General features: G+C 40.2%; 2 protein-coding genes across 4 annotated transcripts; both read left to right on the plus strand.

The window, feature by feature from the left end:
* The first annotated feature begins 1099 nt into the window (after nucleotides 1-1099).
* map9 (microtubule-associated protein 9) lies at nucleotides 1100-7935 on the plus strand. Its single transcript, XM_085276920.1, has 13 exons — nucleotides 1100-1390; nucleotides 1487-1577; nucleotides 2054-2575; nucleotides 2657-2823; nucleotides 2931-3024; nucleotides 3453-3520; nucleotides 4009-4070; nucleotides 4162-4324; nucleotides 4680-4766; nucleotides 4860-5021; nucleotides 5109-5254; nucleotides 5593-5728; nucleotides 6902-7935. The coding sequence occupies exons 1-13, from the start codon at nucleotides 1319-1321 to the stop codon at nucleotides 7019-7021; spliced, it is 1890 nt and encodes a 629-aa protein (XP_085133046.1). The 5' UTR covers nucleotides 1100-1318; the 3' UTR covers nucleotides 7022-7935.
* Nucleotides 7936-8465: 530 nt separating this feature from the next.
* ugdh (UDP-glucose 6-dehydrogenase) lies at nucleotides 8466-15176 on the plus strand. Of its 3 annotated transcripts, none has more exons than XM_085276925.1 (12): nucleotides 8466-8527; nucleotides 9692-9853; nucleotides 10303-10404; nucleotides 10806-11006; nucleotides 11083-11280; nucleotides 12156-12303; nucleotides 12389-12483; nucleotides 12699-12829; nucleotides 13089-13228; nucleotides 14164-14255; nucleotides 14362-14472; nucleotides 14572-15176. In XM_085276925.1, exons 2-12 carry the CDS (start codon nucleotides 9692-9694, stop codon nucleotides 14680-14682), a joined length of 1491 nt encoding a protein of 496 aa, XP_085133051.1. In that variant the 5' UTR covers nucleotides 8466-8527; the 3' UTR covers nucleotides 14683-15176. The 3 variants fall into 3 exon arrangements, with proteins under 3 accessions (XP_085133051.1, XP_085133050.1, XP_085133052.1); XM_085276924.1 differs by having other exon boundaries at nucleotides 8494-8712; XM_085276926.1 differs by lacking the exon at nucleotides 8466-8527 and adding an exon at nucleotides 8980-9002.
* The last annotated feature ends 1 nt before the right edge of the window (nucleotide 15177 follows it).

The following is a 15177-nucleotide window of genomic DNA, read 5'->3' on the forward strand; positions in this document are numbered from 1 at the left end:
GGTATTTTCAAAAATAAATTTTAACAATGTTAACCGTAGCTCAGGGGGTTGGAAATCGCATCTGTAACCGGAAGGTCGCCGGTTTGATCCCTGGGCTCTCTGTCCTGGTCGTTGTGTCCTTGGGCAAGACATTTTACCCTACCGCCTACTGGTGTTGGCCAGAGGGGCCGATGGCGCGATATGGCAGCCTCGCTTCTGTCAGTCTGCCCCAGAGCAGCTGTGGCTACAACTGTAGCTGCCTCCACCAGTGTATGAATGTGAGAGTGAATGAATAGTGGTATTGTAAAGCGCTTTGGGTGCCTTGAAAAGGGCTATATAAATCCAATCCATTATTATTTATGTGATTACTCCTCTTGATAATTAAATCACTTATTCAAAAAAAAAGTGGTCCTTATTAATATCAATTTGAGGCTAGACTGGGTAAATAAAGTAGATAACTTCTGACGTTACAGTATTTTTTCACATAAAATTCCTTCATTGTGTTTTTGCTATATAGCCCTCTGGTTGTGTGCAACCCCCCTTCCCTTACATGTAGTGTTCTGGTCACAAGTGACCAGCCAGTTTTAACAGCTCTTAAATTAACATAAGAAACATTTTTCACCACCAGATTCAGTTCAGTGGGTGGGTCAGTGGGTCGTTCAGTGGTCATTCACTTGGCCATTCAGTGAGGTATTCAGGGGGTCAGAGGCCAAAGGGGCGTGAGGGGTGGATTCCCATTAATTTCCTAAAAAACTCAAAATTCAACGAAAGAGGTGCTCATCACTTTTAGATGTTCAAGTGCATCGTGTGGAGGATGCCACAAGTCCTCAAGGAAATCGGATGTAAAACACAATAGTTATGAGTTTTTACATTTGTAAATCGGTCAGATTTGACCTGAACACGGCAGGAAGGTTTTAAATAGTCTATCTCTAATTAGCCTTCTTGTTACCTTTAAATAAACTTTGGACTATAAAACTATGAATCACGTCTCCCAAGCACTGAACACAATAGTTTAGACATTTTAATAATTAAATAAACAAACATATTCCTTCCGAAACAAGTCTTGTCCTAAGTCTTCTAAGCATGCGCAGTGCTAAAACGGAACTGTCCGTCTGTTTCCCTGGGTTACCATCAACAACTTCGCTAGCCCACAGTAGCTTCAGTATGCTAGCGTGGCTTTAGGGTCTCGTGTATCATTATACATCGGCATAAAAATATGTATAGAATAGGTGATTAAGCTTGAAGAGCAGCACGGGAGGTTAATAACGTGTTTAGAGGCTAATTAGCTCGAGCGAATGAACCCCAGCTAGCATTTTAGGGAGCTGTTTACAGCTTTAGGATGACCGAGCAGGAGTACGGGACTCTTGCTTATTCAAAAAGTCCGAAAACATCTAAAAGAACAACATTTCAGGTAAGGACCGTTTCTAAACAAAATAAGAAATGAGCGGCTCAGTTAAACCTGATTATTAAAGGAGAATCATGTTAACCTGAAATTATGTCGCTTTAGGATGAACTCCAGGCTGCTGTCTCTGCCAGGGCGACCAAAGCCAAGACAGATCAGTACACCTACTCTGATGACTTCGAAGAAGATGAAGATGGTATAACGAAAAAGAGTTATTATATCTAAAAAGGACTCTAAGTGAATGGAGTAGTTCATTTGTTACAGAGGGATAGTAGCGAAGGTTAAAGGGAAGGCTTAAAAGATGGACGTAAGACCTGCTGTGATGCATGGTTTAGAGAGCGTTATACTGAAAAATAGACTGGAAGTGGAGCTGGAGGTGGCAGAGCTGGAGATGTTGGGATTTTCAATGGGAGCGACTGAGATTGACAGCTTGGGTTAGGCTGTCAGGAGACAAAGCTAGAGAGAAGGTTGAGATGGTTTGAAGACATGCACAGGAGGGATAGTGGATGCTGCAGGTAGAGCTGCCTAGATGTAAGTGAAGGAGGACATGTAGAGGGTTGGTGTGACAGAAAGGGATGCTAGGGGTAGGGTGGGAGGGAAGAAGATGATTGATTAAAAACAACAACAACAACAACAGTGTGTGTGTTGACAGTTTATCTTTTTGTTTTTCAGATTTTTTAAACAGACTCCTTAAATTAAGAAAAAAGAAGACAGATCCTCTCAAAGCTGGGAAGAATAAAGCCAAAATCATTAACAACTTTGACCTCTCAGATGATGAAGACAAACACAGGAGGACAAAGAAAGTTTCATTCCTGAAAACAAAAAGAATCAGCTCTCCCTCCAACAGCACCACTGCGTCAGAGTCACAAGAAAAAAACGAGCCCCTAGACTCACACACGGCTGCACGTGATAGTTCTAATGGGTCAGCATCTTCACAACACTCCACAGATGACGCACAGTTTAAAAATGCTCGTGTGGATTCAGCTGATCCTCAGATCACAAGAGAAAGCTCAAGTAAATCTCTGTCATACCAAACATCAGACGATACTCTCCTGGACATGCCTTTACCGTTACCATCTGACAGCAGCGTGGTGGAAACTCCAGGGCCAGAGCAAAAGAGCGGCTCTGCTGCTGAAGAAAGCTCACAGACTTCACAGTTATCAACATGTGACCTGAACCACACAGCTTCAGCAGGTCTGTTTAGTTTAATACACAATACTGCTATCAGGAATCAGTGCAGATTTTACATTTAGATTTACACCTGTCACCATTCAGATAGTGTTTCAGAGAGGGAGCCACCAAGACCTAAACCCCGGCAAAGGACCCTAAGATTGAGCTTTCACACTTCAGAGAAGCCAGCTGAAGACTTTCAGGATCTCAGCAGGCCTCAGACTTCTTCTGTATCAATTCCTCTCTCAACTGATACATCTGGCACCATAGCTGTAAGGAGCTGCAGTCCAGCTGTGCTTTGTTAATCAGTGTTTTAAGCTGCAAACTAAAATGAAACTTTTCATAATCAGAGGATGTTTGTGATGTTGTTTCATCATAGTGGACAGAAGGAGACCACACAGTTTCACCCTCTTCAAATAAGAGTGCACGGTCTGCACTCCTCACAAAGTCCACTGTTGATTCTGGATCGAAAGGTAATGATCATAAAAAAAATCTTCAAAACCTTTTTTTCTTTTTATTCAGGACATTTAAAAAAGGGCAACTACAGATAATATGGTGTGACGTTAGCAAATCGTAAGGAAGACGAGAATAAAAATACTTTTATATTTATAGGTATTGGAGTTTGCATGCAATTATTGATTAGTTATGCACTGACTTGGGCAGCAAAATTTAACACAAAAAATATTCATTAAAATCTGGACTTTAGAAAAATGTAGAAAAATGTGTTGTTTAAATATATATATATATATATATATATATATATATATATATTTTTAAACCTACTGTGGGAGAAAAATCAATCACTCCACATTATAATAATCATTAAAAAGTCAAAAGAAAATAACCAATATTTTTGCTACATGTCTAATTAATGCTCTTAATATTTGTTTTATTGTTTTAGATGGCTTTATTTCTGATGACAGCAAAGAGCAGGAGAGGAACTACTCCACATCATTTGAAGAATTTACTGTAAGACATATTCTGCACTGTGTAACGTCGCTGTGAAGTTTAGTTTTTTTTAATGAATCACAGCTTATTCTGAGGAGAGCTCCAGCTTCAGTTTGTGTGGGTTTTCAGTCACTCGGCTGATGGTAGTCTTAAGCGCTTGAGTTGAGGCAACAGGACTGTTTTGTAGGTTTGTGAAGACGTTACACATGTCATCTAAGAGGCTTCTTATGTTCTAAAAACTGATGGAGAATTCTGTGTATTTAACCTATAGCGAGGTCGTCCTCTTGGAGGTGGTCCTGAGAGTTGTTGACCCACCTTGTAATTATTAAAGGTCACATGAGGGTCTGAAGGTATGAATCAAGGCATGCGTCATTACGCTGCATTCCAGATTGAACACATAGAAGAAGCCTTGTGGATGAGAGGTCAAACATCTTCACGAACCAAAATCAAGTCCGGTTGCTTCCATTTCAAGAGTCTAAGAGCTCAGTCTGTGCATTGTTGTCTTCCAGGGATGCTCAGGAGATCCCTCAGCTCATCTCTCTCATGTCTCTGAGGAATCTGTTGAAGCAAGGTTGGTAATCAAGCTGCAGTAGCAGAGCTCTATGTGTGAAGCAGACCTGATCACTTAGCTGGCCTTTCTGTTGTTGTTTTGTTTAAATTAGGACTTTGAGTTCTCACTCTAAGACCACTCCAAGATCTCAGAGTGCATGCTCCAGGAAAGTGGAGTCCAAGTATTTGGGGTCTCTCAAAGTTCTGGACCGTAAAGTCTCTTTACAAGAGTCTCAGCCACAAGAAGCAGATTCCCTCCGAGCTGCCATTTATCAGGTCGGTGTGGTTCTGAGGGTGTTGTCTTTTCTAGTTTTTTTTACATTGTCAGCCATGCAGTGGAGAAAAGCACTGTGACGTACCCTTATATCTACAGTTAAAAGTCTGTGTGTAAAAGACAATGAAAACCTTACTCAGCACTGCTCCGAAGAACCATGCAGCTAAATATAGAGTAGCAGTGGTTTTACTAATCTAAATTAAAAGAGTGTTTCGTAATCGTGTGAGTTGTTGGGAGAAAACAATGTACTGCACATTGAACATTTAGATTTGAATGAATGTGTGTATGTGTTAAGCGGGCCTCAGAGTATCAAAAGCACATTCTCAGTCCAGTAAAATCCACCCTCACTTTTACAAGGAATGGCTCAAAAAGAAGAAGGAAAAGTCGAGGGAGAACATGCAACTGAAGAAGAAAGAGGCCATGTTGAAAGAAAAAAAGGAAAAGGTGAGTCATCTGTGTTTTAGACAAACTACAGAGCACCTTACAAGCTTTAAAGATTACATGGATGCTCTTCAATTTTTTTCAAAAAACAAACAGGAAGAGGAGGCTAAAAAAGAAGATGCTGTTGCGTTCTATGAGGCTTGGAAGAAAAAGAAGGCAGAAAGCCTCAAATCTAAGGCCAAAGAGAAGGAAGCTGTGATTAGAAAAGAACAAAAAGCAGCTGAGGAGAAAGAAGAAAAAAGGCAGACTGCTCAACAGGTAAAAGCATACATCACTCTGACACCTATAATGAGATTGCTTGTGTGTATCCGTGAGGTTAATTTGGTATTTTAATAACAATTAAAGGTGTTTGAGAAATGGAAACGTGAGCATGATCATCTGCTAAAAGAGAATTACAGAAAACAAAAGGAGGCTGAAAATAAATTGAAGCTTAAAAACAAAGAACAGGAGGAGGTGAGAAAAAGGGACAGCAGGTCTGCCTTTTCTAACTGGTGAGTGGAAATCATTCATTATTAATTTGTCCCATTTATTTAAAGGTGATGAAAAGAGATATCTCTTTTTTTAAGGCACTGAGAATTCATTTTTTGCAGAATGGTCTGAACAACAGATCCAAAAGATGACTGAGCTTTGCTTTTAGTGGTGGTAATACATAGATTTAAATGTGCATATATGTTTAATAAAACTTGTAACAGCTGTGGTGCCGGGTTGAAAAATATCGCCCACCAGATGGCAGTCAAAGCTCAGATCTTCATCCACTGTTTATTTCTAAAAACCTCACAGAAAAGTCATGTATACTGATTTTTTAATCCTCTTTTTAAACATGATTAAGGTGTGAAAAGAAGAAAGAAGTTATCGATGACAAATTCACGTCAGAGCGCAAAGAAATCAAAAATAAAGCGGAGGAGGAGAAATACATGAAGGAAGAAAGAGATAAAATGGCTTTAGAGGTGTATGAAAACTGGCTGGTAAGTAGAATTATTAATGATTATTACCAGCATCTGAGGTGCTGCTCGCCGCATCCTTTTTTGTTCGTGAGACAGATGGTCTCTCGCTTAGCAGTCGCGACCAGGCTCCAGTGTGAACTCTTCTTTTGTGACTACTTAGATGGCACTGACAGATTTCACTGCTCAGGAGGGGAAAATCTGAACGTTCAACCAACTGTTTCAGCATATCTTTAATGAAAATGTTGTGAATTTCTTCTGATTTAATGCTTTTACCTCATTCTGTTTCTGAGAATTTTTTCTGAAAGTTTTTAAAATAAAAAAAGTGTGATAGCTTAATAAGATCAGAACCTTACGTTATATAGATTGTAGATTAAATCAGCATCTAAATATATTTTTTGTTTGTGTAACTTTTTGGCCAAATGAGCCTGCATTTTACACATAAAGCTCAAATTAAATATGTACAGTACTGTGCAAAACTGTTGATCCATCCCTCATTTGTTTATATTTTGCTTCCAAGGAGCCAGACTTGGCGTTGAGTGATAAATCTCCAGGCTTTCTGAAGGTCTGCTGGACATTTTTGAACTCATTTTTAGAGGATTTCTTTGTTTTTTCTTGTGGATCACCACAAGTAATAAAGTAATAAAAGTATTCGTATGAAATATTGACTTTCAAGCTTGTTGGTATTGCACCAGGTATGGCTCAAGACTTTTGCCCAGTATTGTATATCCAGCCTTACTCCCTCTTTGATTAATCATTTCCTGACCTCGGAGTTTTTTGTTGTGTTGCCTTGGATGTGCGTGACTCGTAGCGCAGTAACTCTCTCCATTTCATAGAGCTTTCACAGCATGACCACAGTTATGAAATTATACACGTGTCTTGAGATCATAATGGGCGTGATCTTTGACTCAGAGCTTTGTTTTGTCTGCCTGAAGTCCATCTTCCCCCTCGATGTTCAGACTAATTTATAGAGACGAGATCACATCATCCCTGTCAGTACCCGTTACATACATAATTGATTTGAACTTTTATTAAGTTAAATATGAGGTTCACACCACTGTCCCACGGTCTTCTTAATTTCTGGTTGTATAAGGCGTTGTTATCAGGTGTACAAATCTAGTATTTTTGAATATATTGTATGTGTGAGCAGTCCTTGTCCTTGTGGCTAGTGTCACAGATTTTCTTGTTGTTCTTTAGGCAAGAAAAGATCTAGAGCAGAAGAGACGCAGAGAAGAGAGACGGATACAAGAGATACTCGGAGACAGCCCACCTCCACCATGGAGCCCCCCAAATAAAACCATACCGTTTCGAAGATGACGAATAAAATGTAACATAACACCCGTGTAATGTCTGTTGGTGCTATGTTACATGTTTTTGCAAATGCAAGTTTGTAATGTATGTTGTTCTCTGATAGCTACTTTCATATGATTTTGTATTAGACAGCAGATCTAGTGTGTGTTTATATTTTTATATGTTTTCTAACTCAGATGTTTGCAAAATTGGAAACAGTTGTGGGACAGAATGATTTTGTGATATGTCAAGGAAAAATTCATGTATTTAATTTTTTAAAATTGTATTTGATTATTTTTATAAATATGTTTATGCTTTAGCATGTAATAATAATAATAATAATGATGATGATAATAATAATGAATGTATTTAAAGGCCCTTTACAGGCACTCAAGGACACGTTACACCCAATTAAATATCATATTATGATTGAAATTACAGTTGAAAAACAACTTAGAATTAAAAGTTAAGATAAAATTTTCAATAAAACAACAGACAATTAGGGCTTAACATGAGAATGTGCAGTAAAGCAGTTTAACATTGTTGTTGTTGTTTTTGCTGATTCCCTTTTAATGTTTATTTTTGTCTTCTGGTTAAGAAGAACTCACAAACCTGCAAATGATTTATTTATTTTTTGTATTGTAAGGGCATTTCAGTAATTACTTAATAACTTCTCACCCACAGTTATGTTTATAAGTATTTGGAGGAAGACAGGTTTTTGTATTTTGCCTCTGTACACCACCACAGTAGATTTTGAGGTGCAGACTTCCTGTTTTAATTCTGGGGATTTAAGTAAATATTGAATAATTGTTTTACACAGGCTCCTATTTTCACAGCTCAAATGGAATTAGAGAATTAACTGACATGTAGGAGGCCCAAAATGCAGAGTCATCGCCCAGATGTGCCCAGAGATCACGGTGACTGTTGTGGAGGTCAATGGGTCCCGTTAATTCTCATTCATAATACCATTATCTAAAAAGCTGATATGAGGATAGTCGGACAGGATTAATTGTTAGAGATCTGGTAAAGCTTTAACTAGCAGCAGTTGGTCATAGGCTGTATTGATATGCTCACCTTTGAGATTCAAATACAGCATCTCAGAAATGCTTCAAGCTTCTTTCATTTATTTGACAGAATTCTAAACATGGTTTAAAAAAACAATTATTTGAACTAATCACCCTGGAATCTGCAGTTGTTTAGAAGTGGCTCTAAGAGACCTTCCTGACTATGAAGCTATGATTCTCCCTTTTAGATCTCCACTGAGTTCCATGGAGCTTTGCATTGTTCTGAGAATTGGTCAGTCGAATATTTGCTGTCTTAAGTCATGAAAGATGGATACTATACAATTATTTCATCTCGGAAAAAGAACAATTACCACGACATTCATGTCCATGATGACTGTAAACTTCTAACCACAGCTCTCTATATAACGGTGTAAAATGCTTTTACTTTGAAGGTATGATGCCGGAAGTCTGACCAGTAAATAAATAGTGGTTTCTCCGAAGAAGCGCTTCACTTTAGGTTGAGGTCCAGGTGAGGAAAGTTGTTGCAGAGATTTCATTGGTGTGGTTTTTATACGTCGAGCTCTGGTTTGCTTTCATTTATCGTGTGTAACGGAACCGTGGCCGTGGGTTTGACGCCGGGACAGGACACATTTAGCGGAAGAGCTAACACAGTCTGCGCATTACTGAAGTTCAGAGACTGTCGAGCTGGCAGAGGTAACGAACCGTTAGCTAACCCGCTGACAACAAACACTTACCCACTCATTCATTTTCGTGTTTAGTTCTCCCTGTTTGAAGGAACAGAACTTAAAGTAGCTTCATCGTTCTCCTGTCGATGTGCCACATCAACGCGGGGCAGCTAACGCGAACTAAGTGAAAGGCATCACCGATAAAGGGCTCATTTTTCATCTCTGCTTGACGTGGCTGAGCTGCAATAAAAGGCTCTTTATATTCCACCAGGCTACAACTGTGCACCTGGCAACTATTACCGCGGCACCACCGAGGAGGTGAAGTACTCCCGAGGAGGATTTTAGACAGAAAATCTAATTATTTGGGAGGAGCCACTCCCCTCTGAGTGTAACAGGGAATCAGCTTACCTGACTTGTAAAGTTGAGGCATCAGCAAAGCAATTATTTTCCTGTGACGGAACTAGTCATTACTGTAATTTTCTGTTATTTTGATAGTTGGATGGTAGCGTTTTACTTGCTTCTTATGCACTAATATTCCAGTCATCATCTGCAGAGAAACTGGATCTATAACGTTTAAACTATTAGAAATATGTTTGAGATGCTGTTAAAATGTTTTGTCCTCGACTATTTGAGCCACAGTTTTTTCATGTTTTTTCATATACATACCGACTTTCATGATAGCAAATTCATTTTTTTAAAAAAGATTTTGTTGACAAAGATTGTATTGTTATGAAGCTGAAATTATGAGTGAGATCATCGATTACTACTTACTCTTCATCTTCAAATCCTTATAAATTGTTTTTTTTAAGTGATTTGGAGCAAAAACTGTCCAGGACTCCTTGGGACCCCCTCCTCTTATTTTCTTATCTGGCAAACCCACTGATAAGCTGTTGGCAAGCACTGAAATGTGTACAAATAAGGCTTGCTTGATGGGTACTTTATCTCTTTATTTGCAGGGAAGTGTGTTCACTTGATAACTTTATAGCTCTGTGTTGTGTCCTCCCCAGATGTTTCAAATAAAGAGGATCTGTTGCATTGGTGCGGGTTACGTAGGAGGCCCAACATGCAGCGTCATCGCCCAGATGTGCCCGGAAATCACAGTGACTGTTGTGGACGTCAATGAGTCCCGAATCAAGGCCTGGAATTCTGACACTCTGCCCATTTATGAGGTAGCGTGCCATTATTTAAAAAAAAAACAAAAAACGTGGCGCTGAGGATAGTAGGACAAGATTAATTATTAGATCTGGTTAAACTTTAACAAGCAGGAGTAGGTCATAGGCTATTATCCTGATATGTGCAGCTTGAGATTAATATTCAGCATCTCAGAAAAGCAGTAAAGTGTTCAGATTCATTAAAGTGTTAAAGGAGTAGGTGTAGCCAGGCAACAGTTCCAGGCAAATGTTTTTGTTAAACATTGCTCCACCTCATGGACAAAATGAAACCTAAATTACTTCCAGACTGTGTTGCAACTTTTCTACGTCAACTCTGACCACGGTGTATTGCATCATCGTGAGTAGTTTAAGGTTAGTCAGTGGTCACTGTGAGCTGGTGTTGCACTCTTCACGTTTATTTTTCCTGCTGTCTTACTAACACGGCCTCTCACTTCCTCCCATTTCAGCCTGGACTGAAGGAGGTGGTTGAATCATGCAGAGGAAGAAATTTGTTTTTTTCCACAGACATAGACTCGGCTATCAGGGACGCAGACCTCGTCTTTATCTCTGTGAGTCCATCATTTAGCTCCACACACACACAGCCCTAGAGCCCGACTGATCCTGGATATTCGGTGGTTGAATATAAGTGAAAGATGTCTGTCAGTCTTCAGTTGTATTTAAAAGAGGAGATTGTGGCCTTATTATTTAACTTCTCAGCAACGCATGTAACATGCTATGCAGAACACGTTCTGCTCAGCTGTGATGTGTAACGGCTCTGTAATGACACAGTTTCTAATTTACTCCACTTTTCTCCTTTCTGCATTAAGTTTCTATCTTGTTCCAAATATACAGTTCAACACAGGCCGATAATGATCGACCAAAATTTCATTAGGGTTCTCCATCACACACTGGTTTTGCTTGTTTGGCCCACTGACATAATTAAACTGCACCTCTCCTTGCACTCCTCCAGGTGAACACCCCAACAAAGACTTACGGGATGGGGAAAGGTCGCGCGGCTGACCTGAAGTTCATCGAGGCGTGCGCCCGGCGCATTGTCGAGATGTCCGACGGCTACAAGATTGTCACGGAGAAGAGTACGGTGCCAGTGCGCGCCGCCGAGAGCATTAGACGGATATTTGACGCCAACACCAAACCCAGCCTCAACCTGCAAGTGCGTACCGTCACGTGAACAAAGCTCTTCGACCTTTGCTGAGCTGCTTGTTTCTAAAGTTGTGCTGCCGCTTCAGGTGCTGTCCAACCCAGAGTTCCTCGCAGAAGGAACGGCGGTGCGGGATCTGAAGGAGCCAGATCGCGTCCTGATTGGTGGAGATGAGACTGCTGAAGGTCAAAAGGCGATCAGAGCGTTGTGTGCTGTATATGAGCACTGGGTCCCCAAGGAGCGCATCATCACCACCAACACGTGGTCATCTGAGCTCTCAAAGCTGGTGAGTGAACCTCTGGGTGAGGTCGACCACAGAGAACAGTTTCGTAAATCTGTTGGTTGTTGTAGCAATTTATTAATCGTTTGCAAAAAAAGGCCAGTTTTCTTGGAAAATATCTCATGATTAATATTTTTAATATTTAACAGTCAATAAAAAAATAAATTACCAGAACTACATAGATTAGATTTGTGTTTATTAATCTGTTTCCAAATAGCTGCTCTTTATTTAATCCATATATTGAAGGGTATATAAAACATGGAAAAAGGGTCAGATAGATGAACTCGTAGAAAATAAACTGTGTAAATTATTAAGACATCAACTTTTACTTTGTGCTGTCAATTAATTTCTATGATCAATTTTAATCAGCTAGTTGTTACTCATTTAGCGAAAACGTTGTATTTAGTTATTTATTTCATGTGTGTGAGACGATCCACTCCACCCTACCTTTCAGTCTGTCTGTGAAGCGGTCCTTTTATGCAGGAAATTGAGAAGCGCTCTGGCTGAATGTTTCCATTCAGTAACATCTTCGCCCAGTGCCAGTGCTCTATAAAAGCTCTTGGAGTTAGTTGCTGGGCGTCTCTCCTGCCCTGAGTCACATTTGATTTCTGTGGCTTCTTGGTTTGCTTGTTGGACTAAATGTCCTTGAATGCACCATCTCTTGACTCGTGCATTCACTTGCACTACGGATCACATTGATTACATACACCACGGCTCAATTTCAGGTCTTTGTTCGTTTGATAAAAAAAATAAACTTTTTTTAATTGGATTTGTGAGTCTCCTTCTGTCATCGCTGAGTGGCCTGGTGTATGAGAAGTGTGTAAGTGATTATCACAGTACTTGTCCTTATCACAGAGCTAAACGAGTATTCCTGTGTGCAGGCAGCTAATGCATTCCTGGCACAGCGAATCAGCAGCATCAACAGTATCAGTGCTCTGTGCGAGGCCACTGGAGCCGACGTGGAGGAAGTGGCCAAGGCGATCGGCATGGACCAGAGAATAGGGAACAAGTTCCTTAAAGCCAGCGTAGGTGAGAGACAGTTTGTTTTCACATCCGCTGAACATGTACGAATGTTTCCCGTTCATCTCTTTGCTGTTTCTGATGCCTCGTACAGGTTTCGGTGGAAGCTGTTTCCAGAAGGATGTGCTGAATCTGGTGTATCTGTGCGAGGCCCTCAACCTGCCTGAGGTGGCTTCCTATTGGCAGCAGGTGAGAGCGACGCTCCTTTAGATGAGGAGGAGTAGTGGCTGAAGTCAGAGCCTCTCCCGAATGACTGAACACTTCGCCTTAGGCTAAGGGAGATTTTGTGGCAGAATCAATGCAGAACATTTTGGACATAACTGTTTATTTCCAATTAAACAACTTGTACATCTAGTACTGAGTAGTGACAGTAGCACTTATTTTATTATTATTATTTTTTTAAGGTGATCGACATGAATGAGTACCAAAGACGACGGTTTGCCTGCAGGATCATCGACTGTCTCTTCAACACTGTTACCGGCAAAAAGATCGCCCTGCTGGGCTTCTCCTTCAAAAAGGACACGGGTGACACGAGGTGGGTCTCCTCCTTTTATTTTGGCCATTTCTTTCCCGTTTTGATTCACTTGAAATGGCTTTGTTAAACTTTTGTTAATCATAAACCTCAGTGTATGAAAGGATAATGAAGAGCCCATTTCAAACCCTGGGTTTGCTCTTTGTACATACAAAACCTGCAGAGTCACTGCTGACTGCTTTAATGTGCATCTGTGAACTGTAACCTCGATTGGAGCTGACATCAAGGTGTTCGTGTGTGCACGTGTGTTGTGTAACTCCAGGGAGTCGTCCAGTATCTACATTTCTAAGTACCTGATGGATGAGGGCGCCAAGCTGTTCATCTATGACCCCAAAGTCCTTAAAGAGCAAATCATTCACGACCTCTCCCAGCCCAGCATCTCTGAGGACAACCCAGAGAGAGGTGTGTGTGCAGTTTGCAGGTTGCAGTTTCCAGTGCAGTACTGAAAAACTCATTGTGTAGTTTATTTTTGTCAACACCCTGATTTACTTCATGTCTGTATGAGTGAACCAGGTGGTTTAGTGTAAAGACACCTTCAGCTCACTTCAGTACCTGGCTGCAGACAGCTTAAATAAACATGATTGTAATGTGGTAATAAGTGAGCTATAGAGATGCTGCTCTGTGGGTGGTGTTACCTTTGTACAGGGCATTGCTAAGCAAACTGGTTACGGGCTCGAGCTTGACACTTTACATGCAGACAGGAGAGGTAATGATGTTATAATCAAACACCTTTAAGATCAAAACTATTAAATGACTACTCCTTTTCTGATAATAAAATCTGATAGGACTTGAAAATAAACCAGAATTCCAGGATGTATTTAATAAGATTTATAAAACTGTAACTCTGACTGTGCTGTAATAGTTCAAATTGTCTGTTGGGGAGAATTTAAGCCAACAAAGTATATCATGTCCTCTACACCCACCAATGTTATCTTTGGGTGGGTGTAAAGGACATTTTCAAGAGAACCTAAGATAGGATAGGGACACACCATGTCAGAAGCGACTAAACTTCTTAAACATCGCCTGTTTTTGCTCCATTCCTGCTCCATATTTTCATTCTTGAACTTTGGTACAATTCACATTTCAAAATGATCATTGTTTGGCTTTTACTGGGCCTTGGTGCAGAAAGTGTTTGTCTTTCCTCTCTTCTGATTGGCTGTCCCTCACAAACAGCAGGTGTGAAGAGCAGGCGGGCGTGGCAGCTGTAGCAGAGAGAACCACATTAGATATTGCTTCTCTTAGATGCCACTGAGATCTCAGTAACTTTCAGTTGCTTTATCAGTAACTAAAGCAGCACTCACTAACACTAATTTGTTTGAACTGTTCTTCATTTTTAGTGTCTGAGTTGGTGACTGTGACATCAGACCCTTATGAGGCTTGCCAGAGCGCTCATGCATTGGTCATCTGCACAGAGTGGGACATGTTTAAGGTCCCAGTTACATTTTACTACTACTTTTATTTTTTTTAAATGCTTCGTATTTGAGGAATATGTGAGAAAACATTTTAATAGTCATATCTGCTTAATCCCACCACAGGAACTGGACTACGATAAGATTTACAAGAACATGCTGAAGCCGGCTTTCATGTTTGATGGCCGCAGAGTGCTGGACCACCTTCACCCTCATCTCCAGAGCCTTGGCTTCCAGGTAAGATTTACAAAAAAAAAGTTCCAACCCCTCCATCATGTAAAAATCCAAAGTATTTAAGTTTTGGTTTTTTTGGTTTGTTTGTTTTCCTGTCTGCAGATTGAGACCATCGGTAAAAAGGTGACACCAGCACGAATCCCCTACACTCCAGCAGCTGCTGGTCCTCGAATCACTGCCAGCGACGTTCCCACCAGCAAAGCAAAAGTCTGAAACTCATTTCTTCATCACTCAACATGCAGCAGATTCCTCCTAGCCTTTCCCCCCCTGTAGCTGGTGAAACAATCCAGATCCTTCTCCCTCAGATGCTGTATCATGCCCGATGAACAGTGTGTGTGGGGGGGGATTGGATGAGAGCTGCTGATCCTTGAATCCAAAATTTGTGAATGATTGTTTTTTGTTTTTGATTAAAGCATTCCATATGCGGTTAGTTTTATACATTTCACATATCAGGTACACCTGTTGGACTGATTTCTGATGAACACTATCAGCCTGAGTGTTATATTTACTGTACAATCAACTATTGTTCTAAATCACAAATTTTATACTTATAGTATTTTTTATAAATCTACTGTATGTTAGTCTGTCCTCAATATCTGTGGCTGTTTACTCAAAAGGGCCAATGCAAGTAAATTAATTTTTCTGTTTTGTCTGTTTCAAAAGTAATAATAAAAAAATAATAATTAAGAAATGACAAACTGCAAAAAT

The sequence above is a fragment of the Mchenga conophoros genome, linkage group LG6 (assembly GCF_057382185.1).
Source record: "Mchenga conophoros isolate Kocher_MC1m ecotype Shallow Benthic linkage group LG6, M_conophoros_male_GT1.1, whole genome shotgun sequence".
In the NCBI taxonomy this organism is placed as follows: Eukaryota; Metazoa; Chordata; class Actinopteri; order Cichliformes; family Cichlidae; genus Mchenga; species Mchenga conophoros.

Excerpts from the sequence above, each read along its gene's own strand:
- map9 (XM_085276920.1), top strand. The coding sequence starts at position 1,319 with ATGACCGAGCAGGAGTACGGGACTCTTGCTTATTCAAAAAGTCCGAAA. Across the intron at positions 1,391-1,486 it reads CTAAAAGAACAACATTTCAG|GATGAACTCCAGGCTGCTGT; the intron begins GTAAGGACCGTT and ends ATGTCGCTTTAG. Across the intron at positions 2,576-2,656 it reads GAACCACACAGCTTCAGCAG|ATAGTGTTTCAGAGAGGGAG; the intron begins GTCTGTTTAGTT and ends GTCACCATTCAG.
- ugdh (XM_085276925.1), top strand. The coding sequence starts at position 9,692 with ATGTTTCAAATAAAGAGGATCTGTTGCATTGGTGCGGGTTACGTAGGA. Across the intron at positions 12,484-12,698 it reads TGGCTTCCTATTGGCAGCAG|GTGATCGACATGAATGAGTA; the intron begins GTGAGAGCGACG and ends TATTTTTTTAAG. Across the intron at positions 13,229-14,163 it reads TGAGGACAACCCAGAGAGAG|TGTCTGAGTTGGTGACTGTG; the intron begins GTGTGTGTGCAG and ends CTTCATTTTTAG.